Below are 19,557 nucleotides of genomic sequence, written 5' to 3'. Positions count from 1 at the left end.
CTCTTTGCTTGCACATAATGGAAGAAACTTTCCAATTGACGAAACAAATCACAAACGCAAGAACTCAACAATCAAAAACTCAATCTTAATGAATCGGAGAGTGCTTAGCAGTCATAACCTGCCTAAACAACTAAAACTCAAACCATCTTTTACTTCAGAGACAAGTGAATATCGAGGTCATTTCTTTAGAGGTCATTTCAGGTCAATCCGCGGTTCAAGGTCACCTTTCCTTCATTGCGTTAAAATCTAACTATAATCAGTTCACATACAATCATGCAAAATGATCATGATACAGGGATTCGATTGTAAATCGACTTCTAACCTCAGAATCGATATCTATTTCTCCGTTATTGTCAAGATATTCGATACAAAGCTGCTCTAATTTTTTGTACGAGCTTCGCTCTGGGTACAGTTTTCTGAGCGCTGTAAACTGCTCATTTGTAAAGTCATTGTTCTTCGAGTAGTACGAACAGGCTTCTTGTACAACTTTTGAAGATTCGGCACCACCAGAACCATCGCCAATTGAATCTGTGTCCGAAATAAGCTGAAAAAAGGACTTCACAAAAGTTTGCGAAAACAGCAACAGTTATGCTATTTTTTTGGAACAGCAGCGATACGACGCCAAAATATGAACAAGAGAATCAACAACTTTAATAGAAGCCAACAAACTTAGATTATATTTCAGCGCAAGTTTCAGTTGAATTTTGCAGGAAAAAAGCCGAAAATACATATTTTGAGAAAAAAAATCAATAGCGCAACAGATATTAAGTTTTATACCAAAAGTTTGTTCAAAACGCAATTTTTCCATTTTTGAGCTTGATTGGGGCAGCCATCGTAGTTTTTCAAAAAGTGAACACAACAGTGTCAATAGCTCCAGACACAATCATATAAACCACTTTTTTAGTATCAGCAAAATAAGGGCAATTTTTGAAATTTTTTGCTCGTATTGAATTGACACCCCACGAGCATTGATTTGCTTCAAAAATTGAAGAAGTTATCAGCTAGAGGGTGATCTAATAAAGATAGAGTTTTTAATATTTTCAGATAATTATATGGTAAACCCAAACATTTTTCTACTCAAAGAATACAGTATTGAAATACTCCGTTAAATGTGGTCACCCACCACTGCATTTTAATCGATCTGTAAGAAATTTTGGAGCGGTGAAAGTTGAGTACTTTTGGAGTGAGATAAGCAGAAATTGTTGAACAACAAAAATCGTTCCAAAACCAGCAAAGCATTGAAAACAAAATAAATTAATTTTCTCGTTTCTGAACGCTTCAAATTTTTGGACAAAAAATTGCTACAAAAAGACGCATTGTCCCGCTATAATGGACGTAAAGTTTGAGAACAAAGTAACAGTAAGCAACACAAGAAAATTCACATAAAAATGAGGTTACTAGAAAAATTGAATTATAGCGGGCAGATTGCCGGAAGAGAATCCTTGTGACCTTCCACGAACTGAAACAACTAATGAAATAGGAAAGACAGATTGACCACCAGTCCCTTAGTAGACCACCAGACTTTGGTTAGACTCGGACCGTCAATTTTATGAAACACATACGCTCTATAAGGAAAAAACCTAATTGACCTTTTTCAAAATTAAAACTCGAAATCAAAAACTAAAGACTCTAATATTCAAGAATTACGGCACAAACGTTTGGCACTATTTAGATGCACACTATTCACCTTTAACTAGTAAATGTTCATAAAATTTAAAGTTCATTAAGCGAATTCCGAAGTCATTTTTTGAGTAAGGTAAGTCACGCAATTGACCTAAAAACAGAACAAATGACGTCACGCGCACAAATTTTAACTGCAAATCACGAAAATTGAAAGCCAATCACAAGAAGTCAGGTCGCAAGAATCATCGACGGAGACGAAGAATTAAAAAAAAACAGCAGGACAAGTCTTGACGTACAATTCAAAAAATTTTCATAGACTAACCAAAAACTAGACCTAGAACGGACCATGAGTTAATTGGGAAAACTATTTCCAAAAAAAATCAGATCAAAAAATTAAAACTGAAAATCAATGTCAAAATGCCGCATGTGAACAAAAAAAAACCACTAGCGAGAAAGCGAAATTTTGTTCAAACACCGTTTTCTCACTCTACTTTAAAATTAGAGCAAAAAAATTTCACGCCGCAAAACCACTGGCTTTTTCGCTACACTTCCTGTTTCAGCTTGACCAAAGTCACTACTCCAATTTGACTACAAAAATTATGAAAATTTGTGAACAGATGTTGAAAAAAGACAGCGCCCCAATACAATTTAAATTCTTTGAATTGTAAAAACCATGATGTCCCCAGTAATAGCCACTATCGCTTCTCGGCTATTAATTAAACCCACCTATTAGACAACACCAAGTCACTACAGCTACTTTTAATTAGAAAAATACTTTTTGAGCACATTTTCACTCCTATACCTGTATAGACCATCTCTAGAATCGCACGTTTGACCTACAGAATTGCGCGAATTGAAGGGAGAATGTATAAACAGAAATTGTAGAAAAGTACGAATTTACCGAAAGGCACATGCTTTATTTATTTATTTATTTATTTATTTATTCATTGGATGCTAGTATTTGCATTCGGACTCATGCTTCTGATGCGATTATTGATTGATTGATCAATCTTACGGAATCCGAATCGCAAAGAGAGGCCACTTTTTTAAACGTCTCCAACTGAGGATAGATTCTTTGGAGAGCATTGAAATCTTCCACTCTCAAATCTTTCTCATCTCTGTAGTACTCACACGCTTCGTTCACAATCGCCTCAACTTCCGCTGAGCTCATTCCGGTCGCCGATGACGACTCATCACCTGTTGGGTTGTCCGAGACCAGCTGAAACAGCCGCCGTCTCCCCCAACAAAGACACTCTCAGTATAAACTTTTTTGAAATTGTTTACTGTTTCGAACCCCAATGTACTAGGAGTAAGGAATTTAATACCAGCCTCGCTTTTTTATTAGCCATTTTTGGCCGATCGATATCTTTTGCTGAAAAATAGATTTAGAAAAACTGAACCCATTGCTGAAGAGACATTTCCAATTCTTTCGAAGGATTAGGTTGAAACTGTCCCGTTTTTTACTTTCCTAGACTTTTCACGGATCAAATAGGTTTGAATACCCTAAAATAGATCTTTAAATCAAAAACCGGTACAATATGGAACAATTAAGCGATGCAAAATTAAGGTCTAAGATAGTCTTGGAACAGAAAAATTCAGTAATTAGTAAATGTCAAGTATACATCGTGACAAAATAAGAAAAGGTTAAATTTGTCCCAAAATTATTTTTTCTTGCATTGTAATTATTCCCAAAGATGATGGATATCCTTTGGCACCAACAAAACGCCCTTAAAAACTGAATAGATTGCCGAAAAAAACATAGATTTCTGAAAAAAAAACAGCCGAAATAAAATTGATGAAAAAGCTTCACTTGTCTTCCCTTGACACGCAATCAAAGAGAATAAAACAGCCAGCCGATCGCTGGAAAAAAGCCGCCGTTGACGCGCTAGACACACATAGGGATTGAAACAGAAAAAGAAAAAGAGAATGAAATTGATAAAATTTTCCTAGGTTTCAAAAATTGTTCTAATTCAGTGTGCAGTTACAGTTAGATTCTAAACCTATACTTAATTATTCATCTTGTAAATTGAAGGGTATTAAGCTTAATACTAATATAAGCTAGCAATCGCTCTACTGAACTTTGATAACCTAATGCACTATGACTTAACGAGAGGGCTTGTATCGGTTTATCCTGTTTCCTTTATTTTGCTCTTTTGACATTGACCGTATTCACTACATTGCTCAATTCAAGGCTTGAAAGAATTTAGAATCCATTCATTGGAAACATTGAGTGAGGTAAGTCAGATGTCAAACGTGAAAATCGTGACTTATGTAAAACGAAAAACGTGATCACAAGGTAAAGTGAATTAAAAAAACATAACATGACATGTCCTGAAATAAAATTCAAAGAATTGCATTAAATTATGAGCTGACAATCATTAACTCCGTTTTAAAAGGCAATTGAGAGCTGTTATGAGATTAAGCAATAAAGCAACACTAGAACAACAAAAACATGCAACAATATAAATTGAAATTTTATTTTTTTTGAAAAGAAAAGATCAACATCAAAAACAACTGCTATGAACTCAAACTGCCAACAATATTGCTCTGTTTCTCATCAGCAACTTGTTATTAAATTTCGATGAGTCCTCTCACCAATATTACTAAATAATAAGACAAAAATAACCAAAAATAACAACTCGCTGAAACTTTTTGAAAACACTTAGTATAAAAGTCATAGAACGCAACGGCTACTGACGGGTACAATCGAATCAGTTATTTGAGCCCTCAATGACAACCGTCGAGACCTGTCATCAATGAGATTGTGATAAGACAGCAATAAGTACAACAAAAACAAACAAAACATCACCAAGATTAAAAAAAACGAATAAGCGTATAAGTCACAAAAAGCAATAGTTATAAACTGAAAAGATTTGCTTTAATTGAAGCCCTACTAGGAACCTATGTGATCTGTCGATAATGAGACTAAGTTAAGAAGACAAAATTGCAAAGCAAAACTCGCAAAATACAAAATATGTGATAAATTTTATTGAAAACAATTAGTGTCAAAGTAATAGAAAGCACTAGCTTTGAACAAAAACGAACAAGCGTCAGAGACCTGTCCCCAATGAGATTAAATGATAACATCAATAAGTACGATAATTACTTTCAGAACTGAAAAATTCGTTCAAAATTTTGAGAAGAAGTATTGTCAAAGTCATGAAAACCACTAGATAATAAATAGAGCCATTAATTGGGTTCTTTTATGCCTCATTAGCAACCAATCAGAGATGTCATTGATGGTACTAAAAGATAAGACAACCGATAATTTTTGAAAAAGTGGCAAAATATAAAATTAACTAATAATTTATGACAACAAATAGTGGCAAAGTCATAAAAAGTTTTAGCTGCCCCGTAATGATTTCAATCAAAGGCTGATAGGCACAATTAGAACTTATATGTACCGTCTTGAAAGCACTGAAGGAGAGAAACTCTTAAAACAGAAGTCAAATTCGCGCACCTGAAAACCGCGAAATTGTTCAAACAGCAATTTCTCACTCCACTTTAAAGGTACTTTGAAAAAAAGTCACGCCTAAAACCTACTCGATTTTTTGCTTCCTTTACTAATTCAGTGTGACCAAAATGACCACTCTAATTTGACTTCTCACTGACGTGAAAAATCCGAAAAAAGCGTGAACATATCTTAAAAAAGACAGCGCACCAATACAACTCAAACTCTTTGATTGTAAAAAAAGGAGAGCGTCTAAAAAATAGCCGTTTGAGAGGTTGACGGCGGCTATTAAAAATTATTACAATTTTACTTTCAAAAGTTCACCATATCAAATATTTTTTTAATTACTTTTTCGAGTTAAATATTCTGGTAATTTTTTCTTTGTGAGGTTTTGGAGACGGACATTATTCAAGTATACATTTATAAAAGCGCGGAAATTAAAGTAAAATTTAATTGGAACTGATCAATAAACAATTTTACAAATGCTCGGTTTTGCAACAAAACATTCTTAATTGGAAGGATGAACTTGACTACAGCCCATCAAAGTAAACAACATAGCCGGCAGATTTCCGGAAAATAGAAAAGACAGATTGACCACCAGTCCCTTAGTAGACCACCAGACTTTGGTTAGACTCGGACCGTCAATTTTATGAAACACATACGCTGTATAAGGAAAAAACCTAATTGACCTTTTTCAAAATTAAAACTCGAAATCAAAAACTAAAGACTCTAATATTCAAGAATTACGGCACAAACGTTTGGCACTATTTAGATGCACACTATTCACCTTTAACTAGTAAATGTTCATAAAATTTAAAGTTCATTAAGCGAATTCCGAAGTCATTTTTTGAGTAAGGTAAGTTTCATAGACTAACCAAAAACTAGACCTAGAACGGACCATGAGTGAATTGGGAAAACTATTTCCAAAAAAAATCAGATCAAAAATTAAAAACTGAAAATCAATGTCAAAATGCCGCATGTGAACAAAAAAAGCGAGAAAGCGAATTTTTGTTCAAACACCGTTTTCTCACTCTACTTTAAAATTAGAGCAAAAAAATTTCACGCCGCAAAACCACTGGCTTTTTCGCTACACTTCCTGTTTCAGCTTGACCAAAGTCACTACTCCAATTTGACTACGAAAATTATGAAAATTTGTGAACAGATGTTGAAAAAAGACAGCGCCCCAATACAATTTAAATTCTTTGAATTGAGAAAAACCATGATGTCCCCAGTAATAGCCACTATCGCTTCTCTGCTATTAATTAAACCCACCTATTAGACAACACCAAGTCACTACAGCTATTTTTAATTAGAAAAAAACTTTTTGAGCACATTTTCACTCCTATACCTGTATAGACCCTCTCTAGAATCGCACGTTTGACCTAGAGAATTGCGCGAATTGAAGGGAGAATGTATAAACAGAAATTGTAGAAAAGTACGAATTTACCGAAAGGCACATGCTTTATTTATTTATTTATTTATTGGATGCTAGTATTTGCATTCGGACTCATGCTTCTGATGCGATTATTGATTGATTGATCAATCTTACGGAATCCGAATCGCAAAGAGAGGCCACTTTTTTAAACGTCTCCAAATGAGGATAGATTCTTTGGAGAGCATTGAAATCTTCCACTCTCAAATCTTTCTCATCTCTGTAGTACTCACACGCTTCGTTCACAATCGCCTCAACTTCCGCTGAGCTCATTCCGGTCGCCGATGACGACTCATCACCTGTTGGGTTGTCCGAGACCAGCTGAAACAGCCGCCGTCTCCCCCAACAAAGACACTCTCAGTATAAACTTTTTTGAAATTGTTTACTGTTTCGAACCCCAATGTACAAGGAGTAAGGAATTTAATACCAGCCTCGCTTTTTTTATTAGCCAATCAATATTTTTGGCCGATCGATATCTTTTGCTGAAAAATAGATTTAGAAAAACTGAACCCAATGCTGAAGAGAGATTTCCAATTCTTTCGAAGGATTAGGTTGAAACTGTCCCGTTCTTCACTTTTCTAAACTTTTCACGGATCAAATAGGTTTGAATACCCTAAAATAGATCTTTAAATCAAAAACCGGTACAAAATGGAACAATTAAGCGATGCAAAAGGTCTGAAGATAGGCTTGGAACAGAAAAATTCAGTAATTAGTAAATGTCAAGTATACATCGTGACAAAATAAGAAAAGGTTAAATTTGTCCCAAAATTATTTTTTCTTGCATTGTAATTATTCCCAAAGATGATGGATATCCTTTGGCACCAACAAAACGCCCTTAAAAACTGAATAAATTGCCGAAAAAACATAGATTTCTGAAAAAAAAACAGCTGAAAAAAAATTGATGAAAAAGCTTCACTTGTCTTCCCTTGACACGCAATCAAAGCGAACAAAACAGCCGGCCGATCGCTGGAAAAAAGCCGCCGTTGACGCGCTAGACGCACATAGGGATTGAAACAGAAAAAGAAAAAGAGAATGAAATTGATAAAATTTTCCTAGGTTTCAAAAATTGTTCTAATTCAGTGTGCAGTTACAGTTAGATTCTAAACCTATACTTAATTCATCTTGTAAATTGAAGGGTATTAAGCTTAATACTAATATCAGCTAGCAATCGCTCTAATGAACTTTGATAACCTAATGCACTATGACTTAACGAGAGGGCTTGTATCGGTTTATCCCGTTTCCTTTATTTTGCTCTTTTGACATTGACCGTATTCACTACATTGCTTAATTCAAGGCTTGAAAGAATTTAGAATCCATTCATTGGAAACAGTGAGTGAGGTAAGTCAGATGTCAAACGTGAAAATCGTGACTTATGTAAAACGAAAAACGTGATCAAAAGGTAAAGTGAATTAAAAAAACATAACATGACATGTCCTTAAATAAAATTCAAAGAATTGCATTAAATTATGAGCTGACAATCATTAACTCCGTTTTAAAAGGCAATTGAGAGCTGTTATGAGATTAAGCAATAAAGCAACACTAGAACAACAAAAACATGCAACAATATAAATTGAAACTTTATTTTTTTTGAAAAGAAAAGATCAACATCAAAAACAACTGCTATGAACTCAAACTGCCAACAATATTGCTCTGTTTCTCATCAGCAACTTGTTATTAAATTTCGATGAGTCCTCTCACCAATATTATTAAATAATAAGACAAAAATAACCAAAAATAACAAAACTCGCTGAAACTTTTTGAAAACACTTAGTATAAAAGTCATAGAAAGCAACGGCTACTGACGGGTACAATCGAATCAGTTATTTGAGCCCTCAATGACCACCGTCGAGACCTGTCATCAATGAGATTGTGATAAGACAGCAATAAGTACAACAAAAACAAACAAAACATCACCAAGATTAAAAAAACGAATAAGCGTATAAGTCACAAAAAGCAATAGTCATAAACTGAAAAGATTTGCTTTAATTGAAGCCCTACTAGGAACCAATGAGATCTGTCGATAATGAGACTAAGTTAAGACGACAAAATTGCAAAGCAAAACTCGCAAAACACAAAACATGTAATAAATTTTATTGAAAACAATTAGTAACAAAGTAATAGAAAGCACTAGCTTTGAACAAAAACGAACAAGCGTCAGGGACCTGTCCCCAATGAGATTAAATGATAACATCAATAAGTACGATAATTACTTTCAGAACTGAAAAATTCGTTCAAAATTTTGAGAAGAAGTATTGTCAAAGTCATGAAAACCACTAGATAATAAATCGAGCCATTAATTGGGTTCTTTTATGCCTCATTAGCAACCAATCAGAGATGTCATTGATGGTACTAAAAGATAAGACAACCGATAATTTTTGAAAAAGTGGCAAAATCTAAAATTCACTAATAATTTATGACAACAAATAGTGGCAAAGTCATAAAAAGTTTTAGCTGCCCCGTAATGATTTCAATCAAAGGCCGATAGGCACAATTAGAACACATATGTACCGTCTTGAAAGCACTGAAGGAGAGAAACTCTTAAAACAGAAGTCAAATTCGCGCACCTGAAAACCGCGAAATTGTTCAAACAGCAATTTCTCACTCCACTTTAAATGTACTTTGAAAAAAAGTCACGCCTAAAACCTACTCGATTTTTTGCTTCCTTTACTAATTCAGTGTGACCAAAACGACCACTCTAAAAATCCGAAAAAAGCGTGAATATATCTTAAAAAAGACAGCGCACCAATACAATTCAAACTCTTTGATTGTAAAAAAAGGAGAGCGTCTAAAAAATAGCCGTTTGAGAGGTTGACGGCGGCTATTAAAAATTATTACAATTTTACTTTCAAAAATTCACCATATCAAATATTTTTTAATTACTTTTTCGAGTTAAATATTCTGGTAATTTTTTCTTTGTGAGGTTTTGGAGACGAACATTATTCAAGTATACATTTATAAAAGCGCGGAAATTAAAATAAAATTTAATTGGAACTGATCAATAAACAATTTTACAAATGCTCGGTTTTGCAACAAAACATTCTTAATTGGAAGGATGAACTTGACTACAGCCCATCAAAGTAAACAACAGAGCAGGCAGATTGCCGGCAAATAGCCGCCATTGACGCGCTTGATGCCCATCGGGATTTCAACAGAAAAAAAAGGATAAATTCAACAGAGATAAATTGAGATAAAATTTTTCTGTTTTTTTGTCAGTGTCAAAAAGTGTTCCAATTTGGCGTGCAAATTCAGTTGAATTCTAAACCTATACTTAATTCAGCTTCTCAATTGAAAGCTAATAAGATTAATACCAAGAAAAACTTTGGGATGAGATTAACTGAGATCACGGAGAAATTAAGAGGTCAGTGCGAAAAGCTCATTTCATAGGAAGGAATGTTCTAGAACAACAGCTCAAAAATTGTCAAACAAAAAAATACCCGGCAGATTGCCGGAAAATAGCCGCCGTTGATTCCCATAACTCTATTGGGATTGAGAGGAAAGAAAATATTAACAAAATTTGATTTTTGTATAAAAACATTTTTAAGAGCGATTTATTTTGATGTCCTTTCGTAATTGAACATACTCCTGTCTCTCAATGAGAGGCTACAGGGTCTAGTATCAATACCAATAAGCATTATAGATAGTAACTAAAACTTATGAGAACAAAAGTTCAAGAACCGGGCATCTAAAAATGGGCTTTATGGGTTTATCCCGTTTCTATTTCTGACTTTGAATTTTTATACTGACTCTCTTCATTTTGAATTGCTTTGCTGAGCAGCTATTGTTTAAAACGACTTTGAGCAGAATGACAAAAGAGTGAAACTAGCCTAGAGAAGTCAAAAAGATTTCACGCAAAATGTCGAAAAAGCGGCAAAATGGGTAAAGTGAAAAAAAGTTCGACGAAGTAAAAAAAGGAGCGCTATAATAGCCGGCTGAGAAGATGAGGGCGGCTATTAAAAATTACATAAAAGACACAAGTTCATAAGGAAAGAGCACGCGAAATTTTTATAAAAAGTGCGAACATAACTGACTAACCTCCGGCGAAATGTACTGAAACAACTGACGAGCGGATGGCTTCATCACTAGCTAGCTACGGCTTAGGGAGAGTCGCTTTAGCTTAATTGAAGTGACATGGCGTGAGCGCATCGGGAGGGGGTACAGTGAAGTCTAGTGGGCCGAAAGGCTCTCAGAGAAAATAAAGCCCCCCGGCCGTTACATGTTTTCCTGTTTTTGAGGACAAAAAGTAAAAAGGGGTAGACAAAAATTGCTAGAAGAGACCACAGCACTAGTATAATTGCTGAAAACTTTGGTTGAGAGCAATTAAAAACAGAACCTTTTAAAAACGCTCAGTGTTGTTTTCAAAAAGTCTCCATACAAAAGCTGCAAATGAACGCAGAAGAACTCAATATATATGGCTGTACTATTGATTCCTTTAGCACAATACCAGAACGAATACTAAACCTATATCACAAGATCTTAAGATTTGTTTTGCCAGTGTTAAAAAATCTGCAGAAATGAAGTTGCCCCACTGCAATTGCAAAAACCTAGACACTCAGAGTCATATATCAAAACAAATTTATCAAACCAACGACCAATGAAAACTCTTATTTATGGCATTGGAGCAACACATGCGTTGACGGATCTAACCTGATTGACGCATAACTGATAAACTAAGAAAGGGTCTATATACGTGCCGCTGCAGCATCTGCGAGCAAAAATTTGAGAAAATCATTACTCAAAAATTTAGTGTCTAGCGGTCAAATGTTGAACCAGATTCTACAAAGATCTTCGTAGCAGAAGACTAAACAGATTACTCAAACACGTCACTTCAAAAGAACATTCATGCCCTTTTTGAGCTCTACTAACTGGAACTGGGATACCTAAACTCTGATAGACCTGAAATACAAACCATAGAGTGATAAATATTTTCGTACCAGCACAAGAGAAAAATGCAACTCCAAGTCAATACTTCCATACTCCGTAACAATAAAGCCTGATAAAAGTTGTAGAGTTCCTTAAAACATATCGTCAGCAGCATATGCTCTTTCAGCTTATCCTCACAGGCTCAGGAACGGATTTCAATCAACAGAAATAACGAACAATTCATCCATTTTTAGAGACATGGAAATTGAAGTCGGAGAAAAGTACACTGGCTTTACCTCGATGCTCAAAAAATACATCTTAAACGGATCGGCTTCTGTACATACGGGAAAATGAAGATTCCACTAGCTAGAAGCTCGGATTCAACTCTCATACAAACGCTGTCGCAATGTGAATTAATTTGTGGTAGTCCCGTAATCGTACCGGACCATACACTGAAATGACAAAGCCCAATAATACCCTCAAAAGACCACCCTTTCTCCAAAACAACCCTCGCTCGAAGCCCACTAAACGTACCAAATCCCAGATAAAGTGAAAAGTGGTCAATATAACATGTCCACAGAGACAATATCAACAAAATAAACGACAGCTGCTTCGATCAAGGTCAGCCTGTGCGAGACGGTTCAATGTATCACGAATACCTGACTGTTCTTGCAAGTGGTTTCCAGGTCAGTGAAACTTCTCTCAGGGAACATCTTAATATACTGAATAACATGCTCATTTGACAGTTTGCCCCACTGTTCATAGTAACTGCACGCCTCTTCTATCAGAGCAGTTGCATCTTGGTCGCAGTTTTCTTTTCCTTCAGCACAATCCAGAGTAGTTCCGTCGCCAGTTTGGGAGATCAGCTGAAACGCGAGCAGCTTTCTCGTTTGCGAAGACAACGAAAAAATGAATTTCGATAACGGACGGGTGCTTATACTGGAAACCGTCGATCTGTGAAAAAATATCAAACAGACCCTCAGATTATTTCAAAATTTCTGCGCTGCAGCTATATTGTACGAATTAATCAACTTTCTCGAGAAATACAAACAACAAGTCAAAGAATTAACGATATATATCCGACAAACAGACAGATCAAAACCTATGGCAAATGAGGAGTGCTTACTTTTTTTTAATGGGGACAACAAAAACAGAAGAGGACATTAAATTTAGATCATGCAAACTGATGAAACAAAAGCAGCTACAAACAACATTATTTATTCGGAAGTAAGCAACCATAAGCAACAGACTTTAACTGGAGAACAGACTTTCACCGGAGTCGTCTAAATCTTAAGCTGTAAATAATTTTGCAATTTTGGCTTAACGAGCAGTCGTGAAACAACAAAAAAAATGATAAGCGATAACTTCGGCTGCCTCCCAAACCAAAATTCATCAACCTATGATAGAAAACTATCTACTCAGCAATCGAATTCAGCAACGAGCAGATCTAGAATGGTGTTGAGAACTGATAACAAGGTAAAGCACCCAGAAATCAATTCAATAGAGTGAATGCAAAAATACTAACGTGCAAAATATCCCATAAAAAGTGGTCAGCTACGAGTTTTGATAACAATCAATAAATATAATTCAAGGAGTAGACAATAATGCAACAGAGCAAAGCAGGAGAATCAATAATTCGACAAAGAACTGCTTTCTCTTCGCACGAAGTTCATGATTGAAATTTTAAAATTGCGATAGATAATAAATATACTGAAAAAAGAGGTGGAAACTTTCTTCAAGCAAACTCTTTCCAAGCAAAAAAAAAAACGTTTACAACCACTTTCACGGTCAAGGATAAACTGTCGTCTACGAATTTAATGAGTTAATTAAATGCCGCATCCGCGAACAAAAAAATGTTAGTTACTTTACGGATAAAAATTCCGCGGAAAAGAAATTGAGGTTAAGAAACAGGTGCATATTCCAATTGATTTTTGGAGGTATTCTATAGTTTTTCCATGAGCGTCAGAAAAAGCTCCTTTTGAGACTCAACCACAAAACAGATAAAAATTTGCAAACGTCACTTTGTCAAGAGTCTTCTTTTGCGATAATTACGTCGCGGAGTTATAATTGAAAAAAAAAACAAAAAATTTGAACTGAATAGACTTCGGAATCCTTTTCTGTAAATGAAGAATTGGAACAAGTGTCGAATAGCTACCGCAGTCATAGGATAAAAATTCTTACTGATAGGATAATAACTGGAACAAAGCACGGTATTGTATTATGTAAAAAATGGTTTGGAAATGTCCCAAAAAATTTCAGAAAAACCAAGCTTTTCAGCCTTAAGGTGTGAACAAAAGTACGACGAATAAAAAAAACATAGCAAGACAAATCCTGACACAATTCTAAGAATCTTCATTGACTAAATAAAGAGAAACTATACTTATAGTCGACTATGAAAGGATTAGGAAAACCATTTAAAAACAATCAAATCCAAAAAAATCAAAAAAACAGTTGAAATCAATGTCAAAATGCCGCATTTGAACAAAAATCAACCAGCGAGAAAGCCAAATTTCGTTCATACACCGTCTTCGCACTCTTCTTTGAAATTAGAGGGACGAAATTTTAAGCTGCAATAACACCTGCCTTTTCACTCCCCTTTTTGTTTCGGGCTGACCAAAATCATCACTTTGACTTAAAAATTTAGAATTATGTGTGAACAGATCTTAAAAAAAAGACAGTGCCCCGATACAATTCAAACTCTTTGAATTGCAAATACATAGAAGGATATGTCTTGCCCTCAAAATTTAGATTTTAAGAAAACTAGACCTATGCCATGAATTCATTGGAAAAACCATTCAGAAAACAAGTTCGATTCAAAAAATCGGAAATACAGTGAAATCAATGTCAAATTGCCGCTTGTGAAAAAAACCACTAGCTAGTAAGCAAAATTTTGTTCAAACACCATTTTCACACTCTGCTGTAAAATTAGAGTGAAAAAGAATTCACGCCAAAAAACCACTCGCTTTTTGGCTCCACTTCCTGTTTCGGTCTGACCAAAATCAGTTCTCCAATTTGACTTTAAAAATGACGAAAATAAGTGAACAGATATTAAAAAAATTACAATTCTTTGAATTGTAATAAAAAACCACGAACATCACAATTTAGCTAAGCCCAGCTTACAGCTTCGTAGCTACAATAAACAGTTGGGAGCGAACTAATACAATAACAAAAACACTCAAACAAAGAAATACAATTCTAAGTCATGAAAATAGTTGCTAATGAGAGAAGGCTCACTGTCAAATGTTGGGGGAAAATGAGTTCCTAGGTTCTTTTAAAACCTTTTCTACCGCGTTCAAAGAAAGCAGTTCTCAGACAATCAAAAAGCAAGCGGAACAAAGTTACAAAAATTAAAGTGATCTGTCATTTAGCTACTGAGGACAAAAATTTACGTGCAAGGACATTCCACCGGCCATTACACATCAGGCGGTACCTGTTTGTAATAGTCGCTCTGGCAGATCGCGAACAACTTTTTAGTAGAAATATCTTCTGGTAACTGGTCCAAAAGAGAAGCATCCACAGACTGTTGCCTCAAATATGAGGTGCAGATCTGGGACACTAGCTCTGGATCAAGACCAAGTGCCACGACACTAGGGTCAACAAGGGTTCCGGGTGAAGATCCAGATATGATCTAAATTCCCATTTAGAGCTCCAGCCTGAACAAATGCCCATTAGAGCTCCGCCTTACTTATGATCAACACTAAAAGTTCACAATATTTACTTACGAATTATAACGCTTTTCTTTTTAAATTATGCAAAATTTGACAAGGACAAATTATTCGCCAATAGTTGACAAAAAGCTAACTTTTAAATCTATCGCTGTTGAGTCACGCCAAATAAAAAACAATCGACTAGCGTCGGACGAATTGCTCTCGAAATATAGGAGGGGTTGGCTTTGGTTGCAATTATCTTCAGCATAGGGAGGCTGGCCCCAGTGTGCCATTTGCCCATAGCTCACGAAGTTATTCTAGCGAGCGAAAAATATTATAGAACAACAAACGGATTTTTCGTTTTATATTTTACAAATTTTACATGAAAAAGACGCGATTACAAAGTTGCTTCAAACTTCGTTCGAGGGCAATTAAACAGTTTTTAAATCAGCGAAGCTTCATATTCAGATTAAAAATATTCAGATTTAAAAAGCAATCAATTTCGGCTAATTTTTCCATTTACTTCCGTCCACTTTACCCAGCAGATAATTACCGCAGTTTTATTAACAAGCTTACAAGTTCAGCTGCTCAAAATTTTGACTCCAAGAGACTTATATCACGCAAAAAACCAAACGTAAGCATTTAGTGTGGCACTAATCGCTCTCAAACCACCGGCAGAAAGATGGATCAAATGAAAACTGGTTCTCAAGTATGGACGCCTTTACGCGGCAGAACTACGAGTGGGCAACCGCTCCCAGGATCCATACACACTGTACACAGGTGTACACTGCGAGAAACAAGTTTTTGCCGCGGGATCAGGCAAGCACAGTCTCTCTCGTCCCTAATATGCATTTGACTGGGAAAAAGATATTTGCCCTGCTTCTCATCTTCGGCGGCATTGAAACAAACCCCGGCCCAACGCCTTGTGCTATCTGTCACCGTAGCAACTGGAATCAATGCGTCGTCTGGTGCGGCCACGGACGGTGGGTACAACTTAAATGCACCAACTTACAGTCCATAGAGCAATGGAACAACAAGTTCGACTGTAAGCATCTCTTGGTGCAAGATAATAGGAGAAAAAACAAGGCAAAGTTTCCTCAAGACAACACACACCTCAACATTCTTCAACTGAAATGTAATTCAGACATTCAAACAAAAACAAGACATTCAAAGAAAACATCCAGGGGACCCCAAAATAACGCAACTAAACCAAGAAATAAACAAACTTGTTCAAGCCAAAACCAAAAAATTTGGATAGAGTTTGTACAAACACTTACTCAGAGAGGTAACTGCTCTAAATTCTGGAGCACAGTAAACGGACTTTGGTCAAGTAACGCTAAACCACCCGCAAAAAGCGCCATATACTTTGGCGCTAAGAAAACTACTCCTCACCATGATCCAAGGAAATGTGCCAACAAGTTTAACAAACAAAACACTCCACATCCCATGAAAAAAGAAAGAAAAGGAATTAACTAAGAACAATAAGGAAATAAAAAATAGAGCGCAGAATGTTGAAATGTTGCACAGTGAAAGAAGCTATAAGATATACCTCACTGACATCATAAACCTTTCTGTAAACAGCGCAAAAATCCCGAACATCTGGGAAGGTGACCGGATTATACCCCAAAAAGCCGGGAAAACCCATAGTAGAATCGAAAAGCTTCAGACCAATTGCACTCCTCTCCCCCTTGCAACACTATTAGAAAAAAACTTTACTAAGTGACTTTATAGAACATCCACTAAAAGAACATCAGCATGGCTTTAGACCAGAGCAGTCAACAACAGCCCTCAATATTGTCACCAACAATATACAAAAAGGCCTTAATCAAAAGAAACCCTGCAACCGTATTTTTCTAGTAGCCATAGACCTCACCGCCGCTTTAGACACGGTTGACCACAACCTGCTACTAACAGACGTACTCGAGGCATCACTACCGAATAGAACTAAGAGATGGGTCGCTTCATACTTACAGGCAAGTCTTAAAAAAAATCAAAGTGGAGAAAAGTCAAACAGGTTGTCCCCAAGGTGGTGTATTATCGCCAATGCTTTTCAACATTTACATAAGCAAGCTACCTCTACCCCAAAAAGATATCAACAGTACGTCTTACGCTGATGATATAACTTTAACTACATCTCAAAAACAGGTTGACAAATTACGTGACATGATAACTCCATACCTTAATACTTTACACGACTGGCTAGAATCAAGAAAACTTAAGTTAACAGCTGAAAAATCAAGTGCAACTGTGTTCACAACCTGAGGCTAGGAGGCCAAGTTTGACCCACACTTCAAAATCAACACCAGTAAAGTCCAAAATCCAAGTACTGGGCGTTACCTTTGATAGTATGCTCAACATGAAAGAAGCACCAGAGAGATTACAAAAGCGCAATAACATACTGGAAAAGATTCCTGTAGCGACTGGGGCTGCACAAGAGACCCTCTCAGTGACTTACAAAGCTATCGGTCAAAGCGTCCTGAACTACGATGCTCCTATTTGGGCTGCCACAATCAGCAATACAAACAGGAATCACCTGCAAAGCATTGCTCTTCGCGCAATTACTGGGTGTGTAAGAATGTCCAAAAACTTGCACAATGAGGGTGAAATGCTGCCCGGTGAGGGTGAAAAGCTCACACAAATGTTAGACTGACGCAAAATGATAATTATAGGGACAGCGTGAAACAACAAACAATAAAGAGCAATAAAATCGCAAGGAGTACAAAAATGCGCTCAAAAGTATCCATCGACACAATACTCAGTTGAACAAAGACAGTAAGCAACTAGGTACACCTCCACCAAAGATAGCAGAAAAAAAGCAAAAAAATGCCACCAAATGCACGTATCCGATTAGCACAATTGAGAACTGGATACTGTTCCCTGCTAAACTCTTACTTGAGTAAGATCTGTGCAATGTTGATAACCGCTGTCCCAAATGTAATGTAACACCACATGACTTAAACCACATTTTCGATTGCATTAAGAACACCACGGACCTGAAACTGATTGACCTGTGGGAAAGACCAATAGAGGTAGCGAAATGGCTGGAATTAATATCATCAGTCCTACACAACCACACTGCACAGAATAATCCGCCTTCTTTGCACCTTCCTGATGTTGACCGTGCCCCTCCTGGTCCCCCTAAACCGGGGACCGCATGTCATTCACCATGGCGTAAATGCAAAAAGGTCACCGCACCAAAAGCAAGTTCTGGGTAGGCAGTCACACACTACTACTAATATATCTCTTATTATTATGATAAAAATGCAACTAGGGTACGAGTTAAAAACGACAATAAGCGTCTGTTTTCCGCCAAAATTACGCGAACTGCAGCTCTGTGCGACAGCTACAACAACATCACTGCTGCAGCAGGAAGGGGGAGGTTTACTGAATCTTTTCAAATAATTTTATTAGAGCAATTTTACGAAACGATTTCAATGAAAAAACTAAAATATTAAGGCACATTTCTGTTCGACTTTCACTACTAATTGCCATGAACTAAGTTAAGCTGCTCTCAATGCGAGCAACTCAATAAGCAATTGTATAAAAGTCACTTGAAAAGAGGTCGGACGAAGAAAACTGTCAGACAAATAATCTTTTGTAGAAAAAATTTCTCAAGAAAAATCGATAGCACCAAAATACCTGCTACAAACTTTGCTAGAGTCATCAAATAACCTAATTGACAAAAGTCGGATTATTTGCTCTGAAACAACTGGCTGGAGGCGGAATTTAGTTGTTGCAGCTAACTTAAATTTAGAAAGGCTAGCCTGACTGGTGTAGTGGCGGCAGAAGCAGAAAACGGAGGAATAAGAGGAGGGTGTCCCTGTTTCCCAGGACGAATATCACAACGATATGTTCAGACAAAAATTTGGTAGCACAAATAATCGAAGTAAGAAGACAAGCAGCACTAGATAACTTTTAGATTTTGCTAGAGAGCACTTATTCAACCTAGCCAGCAAATCGCCGGAAAAAAGCTACCCTTAATGTGAAATTGATGTGCTTAACGCAATTGGGATTGAAATAGAAAAGAAAGAAGATTTAAAAAAAATGAAAGAATTTGTTTCTAAGTGCAAAAAAGTGTTCTAATTTGGTGCGCAGTTTGTTAGATTTTCAAATTATACTTAACTCAGCTTCTAAGCTGAACGCTGGAAAGCTTAATAATATTGCCATTCAGCAATTGATCTAATGAACTTTGATAGCCTAATGCACAGTGACCTAATGTTTTGTAGTCTTGCAGTCTCAAAAATGCAATTAAAATGTGGCCAAAGAACTACTTTTTTTTCTAATTGCTGTTGGTGTGACATATACTCAGTTGACCCTTTCTCCTTCAAATGGAGTCAGCAAAAATCTTTTTGAGAGTGCATTAAGCCACGAAGTAAAAAACCAGAAGGCCAGTAAAACTTCTAGAGTGCATTATTTCACGAAATAGAAAAACCAAAAACAAAAAGGCTAAATTTTCACGTAATTTAAAAATTCTCTTAAAAAGATATATTTTGAAGTTGACCACAATCAAATCTCAAAAAAGACCAGAGCACAAGATTACAAAA

General features: G+C 36.2%; 1 protein-coding gene across 44 annotated transcripts in view; it reads right to left on the bottom strand.

Moving 5' to 3' along the window:
- The window catches only part of LOC142340535 (uncharacterized), a 181,715-nt gene that overhangs the window by 147,690 nt on the left and 14,468 nt on the right, over positions 1–19,557 (bottom strand). For 43 of the 44 annotated variants that reach the window (XM_075391135.1, XM_075391116.1, XM_075391123.1 and 40 more), the window contains exon 8: positions 12,026–12,232. In XM_075391135.1, the coding sequence (XP_075247250.1) occupies positions 12,026–12,232 (207 nt within the window). Of the gene's footprint in view, positions 1–12,025; positions 12,233–14,796; positions 14,995–19,557 lie in introns of all 44 variants that reach the window. The other variant, XM_075391113.1, reaches the window with a different exon arrangement.

Source organism: Convolutriloba macropyga, chromosome 6 (genome assembly GCF_964194025.1).
Source record: "Convolutriloba macropyga chromosome 6, txConMacr16.3, whole genome shotgun sequence".
In the NCBI taxonomy this organism is placed as follows: Eukaryota; Metazoa; Xenacoelomorpha; order Acoela; family Convolutidae; genus Convolutriloba; species Convolutriloba macropyga.
This window is presented reverse-complemented; position numbering and strand designations above follow the sequence as displayed.